Source organism: Natator depressus, chromosome 5 (assembly GCF_965152275.1).
Source record: "Natator depressus isolate rNatDep1 chromosome 5, rNatDep2.hap1, whole genome shotgun sequence".
NCBI classification, from domain to species: Eukaryota; Metazoa; Chordata; order Testudines; family Cheloniidae; genus Natator; species Natator depressus.
In genome coordinates, this window is record NC_134238.1 from 13,239,430 (window position 1) to 13,256,638 (window position 17,209).

The 17,209-nt window shown below is 46.3% G+C and overlaps 1 protein-coding gene across 4 annotated transcripts in view; it reads right to left on the reverse strand.

Moving 5' to 3' along the window:
- The window catches only part of ST8SIA5 (ST8 alpha-N-acetyl-neuraminide alpha-2,8-sialyltransferase 5), a 73,691-nt gene extending 61,377 nt beyond the window's left edge, over positions 1-12,314 (reverse strand). For 2 of the 4 annotated variants that reach the window (XM_074952327.1, XM_074952326.1), the window contains exon 1: positions 11,412-12,309. In XM_074952327.1, the coding sequence (XP_074808428.1) occupies positions 11,412-11,542 (131 nt within the window). In that variant the 5' untranslated portion in view covers positions 11,543-12,309. Of the gene's footprint in view, positions 1-11,411 lie in introns of all 4 variants that reach the window. The other 2 variants (XM_074952328.1, XM_074952329.1) reach the window with 2 other exon arrangements.
- Positions 12,315-17,209: the final 4,895 nt, after the last annotated feature.

Genomic DNA, 17,209 nt, shown 5'->3' on the forward strand with positions numbered 1-17,209 from the left:
CCACTACAGTACACTGAACAGAAGAAGGATCGGAAGACTGGCCCTCGTCCCAGTACAGCCAGAGAGAATTTTGCCATTGACTTCAGTGGGAGCAGGACTGCACCCTAAGACAGACACAGCTCTGAAAAACATCGTTGTCATTCTGCTTTTACCTCCTTTTTAAAAGCAAACAGGAACTGGTGAGTCACAAGAAATGATTCTCGCACTGTACCCAGCCACTAGTTAGCAGGCTTAGGATTTTTGCTTTGTGACATTTTCACAGTAAAAATTAAGTTGCAGCCGACAAAAGAGCTGTGAATATTTGCAAATTTCTGCAGAGTTTTAACGAATGACTCAAAAACTTGTGATGTCTCTCCCTTTATTTGGTGCATGAAGGAAGAAGCACGAATGAAAAAAGGTAGTTTTGAGGCAGTTCCACAGCCCACCTGCCATATTCTACCCTGTTCAACTTTGCTTCTTGCACGGTGCTCTTCACTACGGTATTTGAGCGCTTAGAACACAGTCATAGGACTGTCCACTGTTTGTAACCAATTGGAGTTCACTAAACTATTTTTAAATAATGAAGTAACTAACATCCCACTGGCAGAGAGTACGGTACTGCTGCAGCTCATTAAAATTGAGTTATCACTTATATTCTACACCCCTATTTACAGCTACTTACCGGTATAACTTTCAAAAGGAAAGGTGCCATTTTTAGTAACCAATCATACAAAATCATTTACTACAGGATGATCGTAAAAGAAGAATAACTCTTTTCAATAATACTTTTTACTTATATAGCAACTTTCACCCAAGGTTCTCAAAGCAATTTAGAAGAGTGGTTAAGTATTACTATCCCACAAGTTTCATAAGTACAAATTATTCCTCAACCTTCAGCGCAAATGTGCTGGAGTTTCCTATGTTTGTTCTCTGCCCAAAAGTGTTTGTTTTCCAAGTTGCATGACAATCTGTTAGGCTGTTATTCACCAAAATTAGACCCCTTGAAGCACAAGATTAGTTCCCACTTACTATATTTTCTCCAGTGCTTTGTTCAGTCAAGTATTAAAGGTCTCCAAGTTACTGCATTATTTAAGCATCAAAAACTAAGTTTTCCATCCATCAGAAATTGTTCAGATACTTTCTTTAAGCTCAGATAACTCAAGCTGTGTTTTAAAAAACTTAATACTTAACGTTTCCTTAGTGCATTGCATCTGCAAAGCACTTTACAAACATTACTTAATCCATTACAGACTAAAGCACTTCATACTTTTCATGGAGCTGTGAACTAGGATAAGTGCTTCTGACGTCGCTGAAGATCTGGGGGTTGAAATAATGAAAATGATGGCTGTTTAAAGACAGAAGATTGAGCATACATTGCATCGCCACTACCTTGAATCATGTTATCAGCAGTAAAGAGTCCTGTGGCACCTTATAGACTAACAGATGTATTGGAGCATAAGCTTTCGTGGGTGAATACCCACTTCGTCGGATGCATTTCGTTGGGTATTCACCCATGAAAGCTTATGCTCCAATACGTCTGTTAGTCTATAAGATGCCACAGGACTCTTTGCCGCTTTTACAGATCCAGATTAACCCGGCTACCCCTCTGATACTTGTTATCTACAGTGTAAATCTGTGTAGCTCCAGTGGCTGATCCCCACCTAGTGTAAATTGCTGTCGTTTCTTTGAAGTTAATGGCTGTACCCTAGTTTACACTAGTTGTTGATCTGGCCCCTTAACTTTGGAGTGGTGTACACAGGCACAAGCTCAGAATGTTCACAGCTGTGAAAAATTCACAGTGATCAAGAGGACAGACAGATGGACGAGGGGGAAGAAAAGCTTTACAAGTAGTGTCACAGAGCAAGTTTGTGTAACATCTAAAGAGTTTGGATCTTTTATTCAATATAGGTTTCAGAGTAACAGCCGTGTTAGTCTGTATCCGCAAAAAGAAAAGGAGGACTTGTGGCACCTTAGAGACTAACCAATTTATTTGAGCATAAGCTTTCGCAGAAGTGAGCTGTAGCTCACGAAAGCTTATGCTCAAATAAATTGGTTAGTCTCTAAGGTGCCACAAGTCCTCCTTTTCTTTATTCAATATAAGCACTCAACATCAGTTTCCCATAATGACAGGTTTCAGAGTAGCAGCCGTGTTAGTCTGTATTCGCAAAAAGAACAGGAGGACTTGTGGCACCTTAGAGACTAACCAATTTATTTGAGCATAAGCTTTCGTGAGCTACAGCTCACTTCATCGGATGAATCACCTTCCTCAACTGTTGGACAGTTTCATCTGTGTAAGCAAAAGGAGGACTGAACGCTAACGGGTGCCTACTCGGGACTCAGTTTCCTAGAATTTCCCACTGTTATCACCTGTGCTAGCAGTGGTGTTAGTGAAGACCAGCTGCTGGCATTCAGTATGACAGTGTTTGGTGCTGTTACTGTTATCACAGGTGGAGCTGCAATGATGAGCCATTTTAGGGTAATGGGCCATATCCTCTGCTGGTGTGAATCAGGGGAGTTCCACTGAAGTCAATGAAGCTAAACTGATTTGCACCAGCTTGGGACCTGCCCTGATATGTTTAGCGTGGACAAGACCCACAGAAGCCCTTTATATTCAACACTGTATTGTGCTGATGTGTACATAGCTCCTATTAGTGATAATGAATAACCAGTGGAGAGTGAGAGAAGAGTGCACCATGCAGAGTGCTCGTGTACTCAGTAAGATATGAAACGCAGCAGTAGCAGCAACTGGTATAACCAATTTTAAAGAGGAGTAAAGAGTTAGGCTATGTTGGGAATCATTAGGAAAGGAATCGATAATACGACAGAAAATATCATTTTGCTGCTTGTGACAGGGTGTGCATACCCCGCACTAGCCAAGATGGGGTTAAGCCCACATTATGGACAGCAGAAGTCCTGCCCCCTAGGCCAGACTGGGCTTGCTCCAGATGCTGCAGCAGTATACAGGGAGGAAGCCCAGATCATTTGGGGCTGGATGCCGGAGGGGAAGGACCTGTGCTGGAAGCTCCTGCTGAAGACTGGCGGCCGCTACGGCCTCTGCCTGTGGAGATCAGAGGCCCCAAGGATCAGCTTGGACCCCTGCAACCAACAGAGCCCCAGGAAGTGACCAGTGCTGCGGAGCCGGGAGACCCCAAAGCCTCATGGACTGCCATACCAGAAATAACAGTAGGAAGTGACCCAGGGAGGGTGATGGAGTGGTATCTCCCACCCACGTAAGCTCAGCGCTGTGCCAGTGACAGACCGCTCCACCGCTGCCAGGGCCCTAGGTTGGGGCCCAATGGAGTCGGGTGGGCCCGGAACCCCCTACCTGGGTCACCAGCAACCCTTGCTGGTGGCCCCTTGGGTGCTGGCTACTAGGCCATGCTGCCCTTCACCAAAGGGCCGCGCTATTGACGCTGGCTAGTAGGCCATGGTGCCCAGGGCACTAGGACTATTAACTTTATGCTGGTCCTTAGACCCCGGGGTGGAGAGGTCAGAGACGGACAAGCAGACTTCAAGGTGGTGTCCGTGTACCCCCTGGTACCCCCCTTTTTGGGCCGGGGTGTGCATACACTGCTACAGCCCTATATAAATCCATGGTATCCCCACATCTTTATTACAGCGTGCAGATCTGCTAACCCCATCTCAAAAAAGATATACTGGAATTGGAAAAGGGCAACAAAAATGATTAGAGGTATTGAACAGCTTCCATATGAGGAGAGATTAATAAGGCTGGGACTTTTCAGCTTGGAAAAGAGACGACTAAGAGGGGATATGATAGAGGTCTATAAAATCAGGGCTGGTGTGTAGAAAGTAAATAAGGAAGAGTTATTTACTCCTCATAACACAAGAACTAGGGGTCACCTAATTAATAGGCAGCAGGTTTGAAACAAACCAAAGGGAGTATTTCTTCACACAACGCACAGTCACCCTGTGGAACTCTTTGCCAGAGAATGTTGTAAAGGCCAAGACTACAGCAGGGCTCAAAACATTCATGGAGGATCGGTCCATCAGTGGTTATTAGCCAGGAGGGGCAGGGATGGTGTCCCTAGCCTCTGTTTGCCAGAAGCTGGGAAGGGGCAACAGGGGATGGATCACTTGATGATTAACTGTTCTCTTCATTCCCTCTGGGCAGGGGTGAAAGAAGAAATAGGGACTTACCGGTACGGGGCTGGGTTGGGGCCAGCTCTGGCCCCCGGAAGGGGCGGGGTCTCGGGTGGAAGGGGCGGGATGGGGGGTCAGAGCCAGCCCCGGCCCACCCTGTACCGGTAAGAGCCCTCCCCTTCCCAAACCGGGGTAGCAGCAGCAGCCGGGGGCTCCAGCAGCAGTTTAAAGGGCCCAGGGCTCGGCCGCCGCTACCCCAGGCCCTTTAAACCACTGCCAGAGCCCCGGGCTGCCGCTGCTACCCCAGGGCTCTGGCAGCAGGGCTCCGGGGGCTATTTAAAGGGCCTGGGACTCCCCTGCTTCTACTGCCCCTGGCCCTTTAAATAGCCCCCAGAGCCCTGGAGTAGCAGCGGGACTCCGGAGGCTATTTAAAGGGCCGGGGCTGTAGAGGCAGCGGGAGCCCCGGCCCTTTAAATAGCCCCCGGAGCCCCACTGCCACTACCCCAGGGCTCCAGCAGCGGGGCTCTGGCAGCAATTTAAAGGGCCTCGGACTCCAGCCGCTGCTGGGAGCCCCAGGCCCTTTAAATTGCCCCCTGGGGAAGCCGGCTGCCCCGTTACGGCGCACCGGCTCTTGCTTTCACCACACCCGTGTGTACCGGCTTACTTTCACCTCTGCCTCTGGGGCACCTGGCATTGGCCACTGTCGGAAGACAGGATACTGGGCTAGATAGATCTTTGGTCTGACCCAGTATGGCCGTTCTTCTGTAATGGTGAAATGTAGACGTACAACAGTGCAGCAGCGGCTACATTGCTCTAGCATTTCAGTGTAGACACTCACAATAGTGACGGGAGGGGTTCTCCCATCACTGTAGTTAATTCATGTCCCAGAGAGGAGGTAGGTAGGTTGCTGGAAGAATTCTTCTGTCAACCTATCTCTGTCTACACCAAGGGTTAGGTTAACTACTGCACTCACGGGGTGTGGATTTTTCACACCCCTGAGTGACACAGCTGGGTTGACCTAACTTTTTTGGCTAGACTTGTTCTTAAAAACAAGACTGTGGGACAGAAATGCTTAACATAAAGTGAGAAACTGACCAGGGTTTGAGGCTTTGTTGTCTCCTTCAATCTCCAATGTCCTTCTGCTCCTAAGAAAACCCAGACCAATAGCAAAACTTTGTTTCACACTCCGAAGGTAATTTGCCATGAGTCAGTGATGTAGGACCTTAGCTGGTGGTACTTCATTTCACCAAGAAAATATTTCTGTTTTGGGTGGGAAAGTTCTCTAGTGGACAGAGCACAGGACTGAAAATTCAGTGACCTCAGGCAAGTCGATCCATTTCTGTGCTTCACTTTCCCAGTCTGCACAGAAGCTGATAACTCCCTCGTGTAGGTGTTGTGAGGAGTAGGTAACTGATGTCTAGGTTGCAGTCCGTGAATGCAAGATGCTAGGGACGTGCCAATGTTGGTGTAATCTTTCATTTTAAGAGTGTGATTTTTTTTAAATACTAGGTGCCAGTATATACATGTAGGTGAGATTTTATGCTAACTTAGAATGCAGAAAGCCTTTAAATACTTTAGTGCATACACTCTGAATGGGAAGATTTACTGTTTCTTGCTCACCATATGGTTGTTTGAGAATTGTTATATGTGTTTCTAGTGAGAGCCTCAATGGAAAACTTCAGTTAAGTTCTTTAATAAACTTTAAACATTATTCTAGTTACCTGCATGTAACTCAGAGGGCCAAATTCTCTCCTGCATTTGAGCCCCACTCCGTGAGGGAGTCAGGACAGTAGAGGGCTGGCATCTAATGGATTCTATGCCAGCGGAAGATAAATGTAGCAGACAACAAGTCAGCTACATTTTCCTGGTATCTGATAGGTTCCCTCCTTCCCCTGACATGTCCCCTATGCCATGGGCTGTGGGATGGAGGCAGTTGGTGCAGAAGCCACTTCTACATCTTTACAGGAGTGGGGAGCTCCCACACACCAGGAGAATGCTCTGCTATCCACTTAATGAGCAGAATCCAACCTCTTTGTGCCACCTGGACCCCACAAAGGGGCCAGATCGCAGTTGATAATCTGACTCAAAATAAAAAAAAAAACAGATGCCCAATGTTGAAACAACAGCACACACTAGAGCATGCTGTGTTCTGGATAGATATAAGACTCCCCAGGATTTAACCTACTTCAGCAGATCAATGGAGAGGACATTTTTAATCATGTCACATAAACCCTGCAATAAAAATAATTACCCCAGAGATCAGTATTAAAGAAGCCTAATTGTGTCTGACTTTATCACCCTTTGTTATAGCCACTAAGCCCACCCTTTCCTGCTGTCAGATTCCCTCTCTAGAAATCTTCCAACATTTGGTTAGACTTTAACAGGTTCATGTAAGATACACAGCTTGCTTGTCTTCGTGGTGCAAGAAGATCCATTTCCTTTAGTAGAACTCCTCAGGGACTATGCTGAGCAGGGTTTGGTCTTCACATATTTTAGTAACATTGTAAAAATGGGGGTGGGGTGGGAGGCAAGGAAGGGCTATTACATGGTGTGTGTCAGTTTCCTGTGTCTATGGGTCTGATCCAAAGCCCACTGAAGTCCACAGGAATTTTTCCACAGATGTTAATGGATCAGGCCTAAAAGCTCACGTCACATGCCATTCTTCTTCTTCTTGACAGTCTCCCAGAGTTCTATTCCTTCCTGTCACAGTCCCTGAGCCAAAGCCCGCAGTTCCTGTTCGGGCAAAAACTTCCACCATGTGCAACAGGAGTTCAGCCCAAGTAAGGATGGCCAGATCTGGCTGCTTGATTTCAATCCATGCACCTGTTTTCCTCCTCACCCCCACCCCCCACCACCTGTTTAGGTTGCTAGAATTTCAGCATCCGTGGAAGGGGGAGGAGAGAAGGGAGGGTTCCTGACATAAGCCTGGACCATCCCTTGCATCTCAGTGAGCGGAGGTGACCTGTCACAGAGTTCCTCTTGTGTTGTGTGGTCTCTCTCCTCACCAAGTCCATCCACAGGGAAGGGGCTTTGGGAGCGGGACTGTGGGTGGAGCACAGAACTGGATATGCTCCTTGGCAGCATCCACGTGGAGATTCAGGCAGGAATTAATACAGCTGGGAGCTGAGTTAATTTCCTCTGTTTCCCTCCGCACCTGCCACCACGCGGCTACAAGGGAACTCAATAGCAGCATGCGGGCATCAGTGCAGCAGCATGAATGCACCATTCAGGATGCCTTTTGCCTCCATGCATCTGGTCAGTGGAATGTCTTCCCTGAAGAGCCCTGAGATCCCTGGCACCCCTGCCATCTCTGCTGGCCCTTTTACTCCTCTCATGAAATGATGCTTTAGCCCAGGGGTGGCCAACCTGAGCCTAAGAAGGAGCCAGAATTTACCAATGTACATTGCCAAAGAGCTGCAGTAACACGTCACCTCCATCAGCTCCCCTCCTCTGCTCCCAGCACCTCCCACCCACCAGCAGCCCTGCTGATCAGCGCCTCCCCCTCTCTCCCCGCACTCCCTGATCAGCTGTTTCGCAGCGTGCAGGAGGCTCTGGGTTGGGGGGAGGAGCGAAGGCATGGCAGGCTCAGGGGAGGGGGCAGGAAGGGGTGGAGTGGGGGCAGGGCCTGTGGCAGAGCCGGGGTTGAGCAGTGAGCCCCCCTCCCCCTGGCACATTGGAAAGATGGCGCCTGTAGCTCCAGCCCCGGAGTCAGCGCCTCTACAAGGAGCCGAATATTAACTTCTGAAGAGCCGCGTGTGGCTGCGGAGCCAAAGGTTGGCCACCCCTGCTTTAGAGGAACTCAGGGTATGTCTACACTGCAGGCTCACTGGTGACAGCATGTAGGGTATGTGTCGCTACGCATCGCAGCGAAAAGCTGGCTGCATCCGCACTGTGGTGTGTAGCTACACGCAGCAGTGAAAGGCTCTGCCAGGGGGTAACCAGCAGGGAAAAGCTCTGGCAGGTCCCTGCTGCCCAGGTCTTTCACTGCAGTGGGGAAAGGCTCCAGCAGCAGGGAGGCAGCAGGACATTAGGTGGGGGAGGCACCACTTGGGCACAGAGAGAGCAGTGTAGGGTACAGGTTTTGGCGTGTCTCGATCCGCCTAAGCAGTACTTCAATCTACACTGCTGTTTACACCCATGCTAGGGGGTAGGGTTGCCAATTTTCTAATCGCACAAAACCGAACACCCTTGCCCCGCCCGCTGCCCCACGGCTCTGCCTGTGCCCCTCCCCTTCCCCAAGGCCCCGCACCACGCACTCCATCCCCCCTTTCTCTGTTGGGTCACTCTCCCCCATGCTCACTTGCTCATTTTCACCCAGCTGGGGCAAGGGGTTAGGATGTTGGAGGGGATGAGGGGCTCCAGCTGGGGTGTGCGGGTGCTGAGATGGGGCCAAAAATGAGGGGTTCAGGGTATAGGAGGGGGCTCTGGGCTGGGGCAGGAGGTTGGGCTGCAGGGGGGTGAGGGCTCCAGCTGGGGGTGCAGACTCCGGAGTGGGGCCAAAAATGAGGGGTTCAGGATGTGGGAGGGAGCTCAGGGCTGGGGCAGGGAGTTGGGGCACAGGAGTGGTCTCGGGGTGCAGGCTCCAGGCCACACTTACCTCAGGCAGCTCCCGGAAGCACAACCGTCATGTCCCGCGGCTCAGAGGTGGAGGCATGGCCAGGCGGCTCTGCACGTTGCTTCTGCCCACGGGTGCCGCCCCTGCAGCTCCCATTGGCCATGGTTCCCAGCCCATGGGAGCTGCAGAACCGGCGCTCAGGGCGGGGGCAGCATGCGGAGCTCTGACTGTGCCTCCGTCTAGGAGCTAATGGACATGCCAGCCACTTCCGGGAGCCGCGCGGAGGTGGGTAGGGAGCCTGCCAGCCCCACTGTGCTGCCAGCTGAACTTTTAATGGCCTCGTCGGCTGTTCTGACTGACGCTGCCAGATTCCCTTTTCGACCCGCTGTTCGGGGCGAAAACCGGACCTGGCAACGCTACTGGGGGGGGGGAAGGAGGAGGGGTGCCGTGCAGTGTATGTACGTCACACAGTGCTGTAAGGAGCATGCAGTGCAGCTGTACCCTCAGTGGGTTCAGCCCCACAAACCCTTCCTGCCTTGCAGGCCCCTTCCTATTCCCACAGGCTTCTTGCCAGGATGAGACAATCTGGTCCGATGTTCTCTTTATGCTTGAAAGCATCATAACTTTACTCTGAGCGTAATTCAGGTCACTTTCCAGGTTTCCCGACGTATTCTGGGGAATTTCTCTCTGCTGCCTTGGGAAAAGTACAAGAGGCCTATTAGTGCTGCACGCAGAGAGTCCTAGCACAGGCTATCGTAAAGCCAAAAGCACATTGAATCATAGTGAGGAACTTGGCCTCGTGGTCAGCCAGCGTCCTCAAGCTCCAGCTTGGCAGGCTGTGCTGCAACTATAAATATCCCACTTCCTCCCTAGAAAGATGTTCTTAAAATCCCCCAGCGTTATCAGGCGGTGCAACATATAAAGGATCTGAGGGGGGTCTGACCAACTTTGCAGCCTGTGTAACATTTTAATGGAGGGCCTGGTCCGGGAGGACGATAATGAGACACTAATCTAAGGATACGTGCAATTCTCATTAGCGAGTGGCCCAGTGAGCAGACCACTGGAGAACTGTAATTTTATTTACGCGCTGCTGGCTGAGTAGAGAAGAAGGCAGCTTCCAAAACTTTATGTTTTTTAAAATATGGTGCATTTACCCAAATGATGTAAAGAACTGCCAGCCCACAACCATAACCCATTGCAGAACAGCGAGAGACTGAGAACAGTGGGGAAGTGACAAATTATAGTGATTTTACATACAGCAACTGCCCTCCCCTCTTTAATATCTAAAGGCCTGATCCCGCCAGGTACTGAGTTCCTTCAACCTCCATTGTCTTCACTGGGAGATAAGGGTCATCACCCCACCTCAGGATGGTGTCCTAAGTACTTTCTCCCAAACACTGGAAGAAAATGTGTCTTGAGTGGCACTGCGGGGACTGATACTCTCATTGAAAACCAAAGACACAAACCACTAAAAGTCACAGCTAAGCTTAACGTAAGTGTGTATTAACCTACACTTACAAAACTTGTGGCATCTCGTTGCTTCAGTTTTTGTGATAGCAACCACCAGAGCAGGACAGACTAAAATAACAGGACCAGCTTTTCTTCGCAAGTTAGAGCTTGGGAGTCAACTTTTGCCCTTTCTTGCATCCTTTGCAACCCCACTGAAGTCAACGGAGAAACACAGGGTATAAATCAGGACAGAGTTTGGCCCAATAGAAGAATTTTAACTGCATCTTCTCCCCAGAACTGGGTTTGTTTTAATGTGGTTATTTTTCTATGTTATTCACTCACATTTAGGGCTTGAATTTTCCACTGCCCTGCCCCTTCTGTTATCATTTGCATCTGTGTAAGGTCAGTGCCTAGTGGTTGTGAAACGCTACCATGGTGAGAGGAAATTTATCATTTGATAGTATTTAAAATGTATACACAGATGACTACTAAAGATGCAAGGCAGGGGAGAATCAAACCATAAATCTTTTTGCCAGTTACTTTTAAAATTAAAACATAAAAACTTCCACAGCAGTCACGTGTTATTGAAGCCCAGGTGCCTAAAAGGGTTAAATAGGAATATTTCCCTTTGTAAATCAAACCATCAACGATATTTTTTAAATAGATCCTTTAAGGCTCAGGTAAACACTTGACGTTCCCAGCGAGTATTTTGTTGTGACTGAGCAAGAAACATCAAATTCACCATTTTCAGGCTGATGACTGATGTAATCTTTAGGCAACACCACCGATTCATTCACACCATCCTTCTCCCAAATTAACACAAATACTGTCATGGAACAATAAAGTGAGCCGTTTGTTATTCTGACGTCTGATATTGCTACAATCATGTGAATCTCTGGAAATACATTTGCATTTATTTTACAAAAGCATTAAACTTTTACAATGATCTCACTTCATTCTTTCTGGACAGTTTTGCCCTGACATACACAAGATGACACAGAGCCATGTGGCAGGCTATACAGGGTATAAATCAGGGCAAAATTTGGCACATTAGGCCAGATCTTCAGCTCGTATAAGTCAGCATAGGTCCAATGATCTCAGCAGAACCAGTGATTTACACCAACTGAGATTTAAAATACATACAATTAATATCTTACCTAGCATTTTTCTTTAATAATCCTGACAAATGCTACAGCTGCCAGTCACATTCTCCCACACTCTTGCCAGGATGTTCATGCTATTAGTGCATGATTGGATTCCCCTTTGCACCAGAATCTCTGTCACAAATATGTCTGATCAGATAGAACTTTTTCTGCTACCCTCTTACCTCTTGAGATAGTTTCTCCCATACAGTATCTGCTGCAGCAAAGTGACCACAGCAAAAGTGCAGATGAAGATGAAGAACAAAGTTCTGTTCCCCAGCAAATCCCTGCTTGACGAGGGGTCACTGTATCCCATCCTTGTGAAAAAAGCTTACTTAAGCTCTGTTGGGTAGAATTCAGTTCACTGTAGCATTCATGCTCTTTTCACTTGAAGGTGGTGGGAAACATTTGCTAGCTTTTCTGTGAGAAATCCAAGGTGTCCCGTTGTTCAGCCCTGCGTCCCCCTTCTTGCCCCTTTTGGTTGTTAACTAAAGAACTGGGCGCAATGGCTCATTCCACTGTAAAGTTTCCAGGAGCATTAGATGTGGGTAACATCTAAAAATCATCTATTCATAGTTCTTTCAGACGAAGCAGTTTGTGCTGTGCGCGAGGCATTCTGTTCCCTGCAGTCTCTCTCACATAAACCCGCTGCTAACAATTATCTACTTCAATCCCGCTTTGATATTCCAGATGGGAGAAGCTGCAAATAAAACAGAAAACTGCAGTCAGTGGAAAATACAGGGCTCCCGCAACCTTTTTCGGCAGCACATATCATCAGCTCTTCTTTGCTTCTGCTCAGTGATTCCAGTGAAATGCGCTTGCAGGGAGACGTGACCGGGGTATACTATTATCGAACAAGTATGTAATGATCATGAGGATTACATTCCAGCCCCCTGCAAAAACAGCAGCAGCAATCTGGTTAGGCTACCATGAAAAGCTGCATTTTATTTAACAAGGTGAGGTTCAGATAATGCCTTTGACACTGTAACATTTGCGTGCAGCATGCACTGCCTTTGTCATCGCTGCTCTCTGTTTGGGTTTCTAGGTTTTTCCTGGTTATTCCTCCAGAGTAAGCATAAGCAAGGTCACTGTGCATCTCTTCAAGGACAGAGCTCTCAGTTCCTGCATGCTGATTTATTGCGGGCTCTGGATAGCCTCACAGCCGCAGATGGGAATATTGACTTTCAATGCAATCTTAAAGAGCTATTCATCTAAAGAGACAAATATTCTGATTGTTCCTCAACCATTAACAGTTCTCTTGTTATAGGGTGAAAATGCGAGACCTTGCCTCCAGCCATCAGAACTGTTATTAAGCTTTCTAGTTGCTGGTAGAGGCTTGAGCCTGCTCTCATTTGAATCAATGAGAGTTTTGTCATGGATTTCAGTGGGAGCAGGAGTGGGTCCTGAATGTTTATTTCTGAAAGCAGTGACCTATGGAAGCTTTAACCACAAATAAAGTGGCTCAGCTGGGAGGGTATTTTACCTCCATAACACATGAAAAAACTATCTTTTGGAAAAAAATTGGAAAGTCCTTTGTAAAACAACATTTTTAATATGAATTTTTATATGATTTTATAAGATTTTAACATGAATAAACCTGCAAACAACTAAATCAATGTCCAGCGTGCCATTATCCCAGCTGTTCAAACCAACATGCCAGGGCCTATCCTGGACAGGGTCTGAGCTGGCACTGTGCAGGAGGGTGGGGCAAAGATAGTACCAGGGGGCTGCAAAGGTGGCATAAAAGTTATCTGCCTCAGGGCTATTCCTCAGGATAAAATAGAGCCGTTTCAGGGCAAGACAAAGATACAATAGAATTGTCTCTCAGTCCCACTCAAAGCTCACATGTGGGATCCGAAGTGAAGTTATTACAATTTAGGTCTTGTCTGAAGTGTAGTTCTATGTTGATCAGTGGTTTCCATGGAAATGGGACAGTGGGGTCCATATTCAATACCTCTCGCTGACCCTACCCAAATGTGGACTGTAGAAAAACACCATCTTTTTAACTACCAGCCAGCAAATTCAGCCTGGGAACTGAGTCCAGATCTGTTCTTGGCAGCTCACACATCACCACCACCAAAGATTCTGCATTCAGAACACGAGGCCCATTCTCGTTCGTTTACAATCCTTTAATGATGCACAAAGTGCTGTTGGATCCAGTACACTCTCCCACAGCTGTACTGAAAGAGCAGTGGTAGCAAAATGAAGTCAAAACTTAATTTAGTGACTACAATAATTATTAGGGTGTAAACTCCAGGGCAAAAACCATCTTTTCTCTGATTTGATACAACACCGACCACAATTAGGTCCTGACCATGGCGTCTAACACTATCATAATACAAATAAATAAAATTAATAAACTAAGCAGATTTGATTATGAACTCAGAGGGTCGACCTATTTTCCTCAGTTCATTTTAGCTCTTTAAAAACAAATTAGCCATTTACTTTGTTCAGAAAAATAAATGACAAGAATTTATTCATTCGTATCACACTGAGAGGAATAGACACACTGACAGCTGTATAATGAAGTCACAGCCACAACACGATCCCATCTGTCAAAGTCTCCTCCCACAGAACCAGATATGGTCCTTCTAAAGATTTACGCACTTAAACACGTATAATATGACAGTGGTTTTATACCAGGACCCTCTGGGAGTTCCCTCCTGTCTAGCTAGGATCTAGCCAGCACCCTGTTGCCGTTCAGCAGTAATGGAAGGGAAGTAGTCACGAGTCCCAAGCTGAGAACCCATGTGATATGGACAGATCTGCCCGTGGAGCTTAGAGGAGAGATTCTGAAAGGCATAAAAGGGGGCTAGGTGTTCATTTCCCATTGACTTTGAAAGGGAGTTGGGTGCCTAATTGCTCTTTGTACCTTTGAAAATCTTGCCCTAGAAACCTGGTTTTCTTTGGAGCAAATGCTGCTGTGTTACACTGCTGGAAATCTGAAGTAAGACTACTGACTGCACCAAATGTACCAGAGAGCAGAATTTGGCCATTTACATATTTCAAGGGCTAATAGTAATCTCAGCACCAACCAGCAGTGTGATGTCTTGTGATCCTCCAGATTTAACAGGGCGTAGCATTAGGGGAGGGGAAAAAAATCACACTTATATATTGTACCGCCCCAAACCAGAATATCCATTATTTATTTCTGATCCTAGCCTATATGCAAGTATTAGCTGCAGCAACTCTCTCGCCTCAACATCAACATGTGTGCCATCACTCAGGAGTAGTCTGGCTACCTGTGTTTTTCACCGTCATCTGCTAAATCAGAGCTAACTGGAAAACATGGTCCTTGAGGACACTGAATTTTTTACATTCCCAGGAGAATTTTGTGTCCTTGAAGCCATGAACAGAGTATGAGGAAATATCTAAGAAACTCAGAGGTTTTCTGTGACAAATATAATCTTGTACAAATACTGTCCCCGGTAATGTGTATAAAGGAAATTTATACTAATTGCCTTCAAACCAGCACTATAACATATCAAAAGAAAACATAAGAACGGCCACACTGGGTCAGAACCAAAGGTCCATCTAGCCCTGTATCCTGTTTTCCGATAGTGGTCAATGCCACGTGCCCCAGAGGGAACGAACAGAGCAGGTAATCATCAAGTGATCCATCCCTGGTCTCCCATTCCCAGCTTCTTTCAAACAGAGGCTAGGGACACCATCCCTGAAGAACTGAGAAATCTGATGTCGATACTCAAATTTTCAAATGTGCCCACAATATTTGCAGGAGCATCCATGGGTGATTTTTTTTTGCACTCACATGTGCATTCAAAATTGTTAACTTTGTCACAATTGCTCATTTGCACACTTGTTTCAGTGTCCCTTTGAAAATCTGTTTTTTCATTTGTGACCATCTCTTTAAAGCTTCCTACTCCCGGGATGAGTCAAATGAGACAGATTTTTTAAAAATTTTACACCAGGTGTGAGCAAGCATCTGGCACAGAAATTGGCTATCAGGAATGCAAGATGGGGTTGCAGTACTTTGCATCATGCATATCACTGGAACTAAAAGCCAGGTTGCATGCAACAGTATTTTCTGAGCGATGGTGTGACCACTGTACTATGCCATATCATGAGCTACCAGTAGCACAGGATAGCCTAGATAGTGTTTCCCAGCCAAAAACCAAGCATGCAGGAAGCCTCTCCCATGTCACTGATATGGATAACACATGCAACACAATACGACAGCCTAGACAGCACAATATTGGAATGTGTAAAAGTTAGGTATAATAATAATATTCTGAATGTCTATAGCATCTTTCACCTGACAATCTCCTAGTGCTTTACTAACACAAACTAATAAAACCTCAGAATACCCCTTTGAGATTGGTATGTATTTTATTTCCATTTTACAATAAACTGTCATGGGATAAGAGGGAAGGTCCTCTCATGGATAGGTAACTGGTTAAAAGATTGGAAACAAAGGGTAGGAATAAATGGTCAATTTTCAGAATGGAGAGAGGTAAATAGTGCTGTCTCCCAGGGGTCTGTACTGGGACCAGCGCCGTTCAACATATTCATAAATGATCTGGAAAAAGGGGTAAACAGTGAGGTGGCAAAATTTGCAGATGATACAAAACTACTCAAGATAGTTAAGTCCCAGGCAGACTGCAAAGAGTTACAAAGGGATCTCACACAACTGGATGACTGGGCTACAAAATGGCGGATGAAATTCAGTGTTGACAAATGCAAAGTAATGCACATTGGAAAACATAACCCAACTATATGTATAAAATGATGGGGTCTAAATTAGCTGTTACCACTCAAGAAAGATCTTGGAGTCATTGTGGATAGTTCTCTGAAAACATCCACTCAGTGTGCAGCGTCAGTCGAAAAAGCTAACAGAATGTTGAGAATCATTAGGAAAGGAATAGATAATAAGACAGAAATATCATATTGCCTCTACATAAATCCATGGTATGCCCACATCTTGAATACTGCATGCAGATCTGCTCACCCCATCTCAAAAAAGATATACTGGAATTGGAAAAGGTACAAAAACTGAGCAACAAAAGTGATTAGGGGTATGGAACAGCTTCCATATGAGGAGAGATTAATAAGACTCAGATTTTTCAGCTTGGAAAAGAGATGACTAAGGGGGGATATGATAGAGGTCTATAAAATCATGATGGATGTGGAGAAAGTAAATAAGGAAGTGTTATTTACTCCTCATAACACAAGAACTAGGGATCACCAAATGAAACTAATAGGCAGCAGGTTTAAAACAAACCAAAGGAAGTATTTCTTCACAGAATGCACAGTCAACCTGTGAAACTCTTTGCCAGAGGATGTTGTAAAGGCCAAGACTATAACAGGGTTCAAAAAAGAACTAGATAAGTTCATGGAGGATACGTCTATCAGTGGCTAATAGCCAGGATGGGCAGGGATGGTGTCCCTAGCATCTGTTTACCTGAAGCTGGAAATGGGCAACAGGGGATGGATCACTTGATGATTACATGTTCTTTTCATTCCCTCTGAAGCACCTGGCATTGGCCACTGTTGGAAGACAGAATACTGGCTAGATGGACCTTTGGTCTGACCCAGTATGGCTGTTCTTATGAACAATAGATGAAACTGAGACACAGAGAGGTTAAGTGACTTGCACGAGGTCTCACAGTGAGTCAGTGGCAGAACTTGGAAATGAGCTTAGGAGTTCTGACTCTCAGTCCAGTACTCTAATGTTTCCTCCCTCCCATTAAATTGCTGGGCTATCTAATTCTATGAAGCACCCTAATTATCGGATGTTAAAACTATAAATATTGTGGCAAAGTCACGCCTCTTGTAGCTCTAGGTACACAACACTCTGATGCCTATACTATGAGGCTGCAAGCGGCAGCCTCTCTCTCACATACTGCTGGCCCCTATTGTGGTACGTGACATGTTTGCTAAATACTGTCAGGGATAACCCATTGTGAAAAATTCTTTCAGATTACATGGCGAGACTCTGGGTGCCTTAGCACAAACATGAATGTGC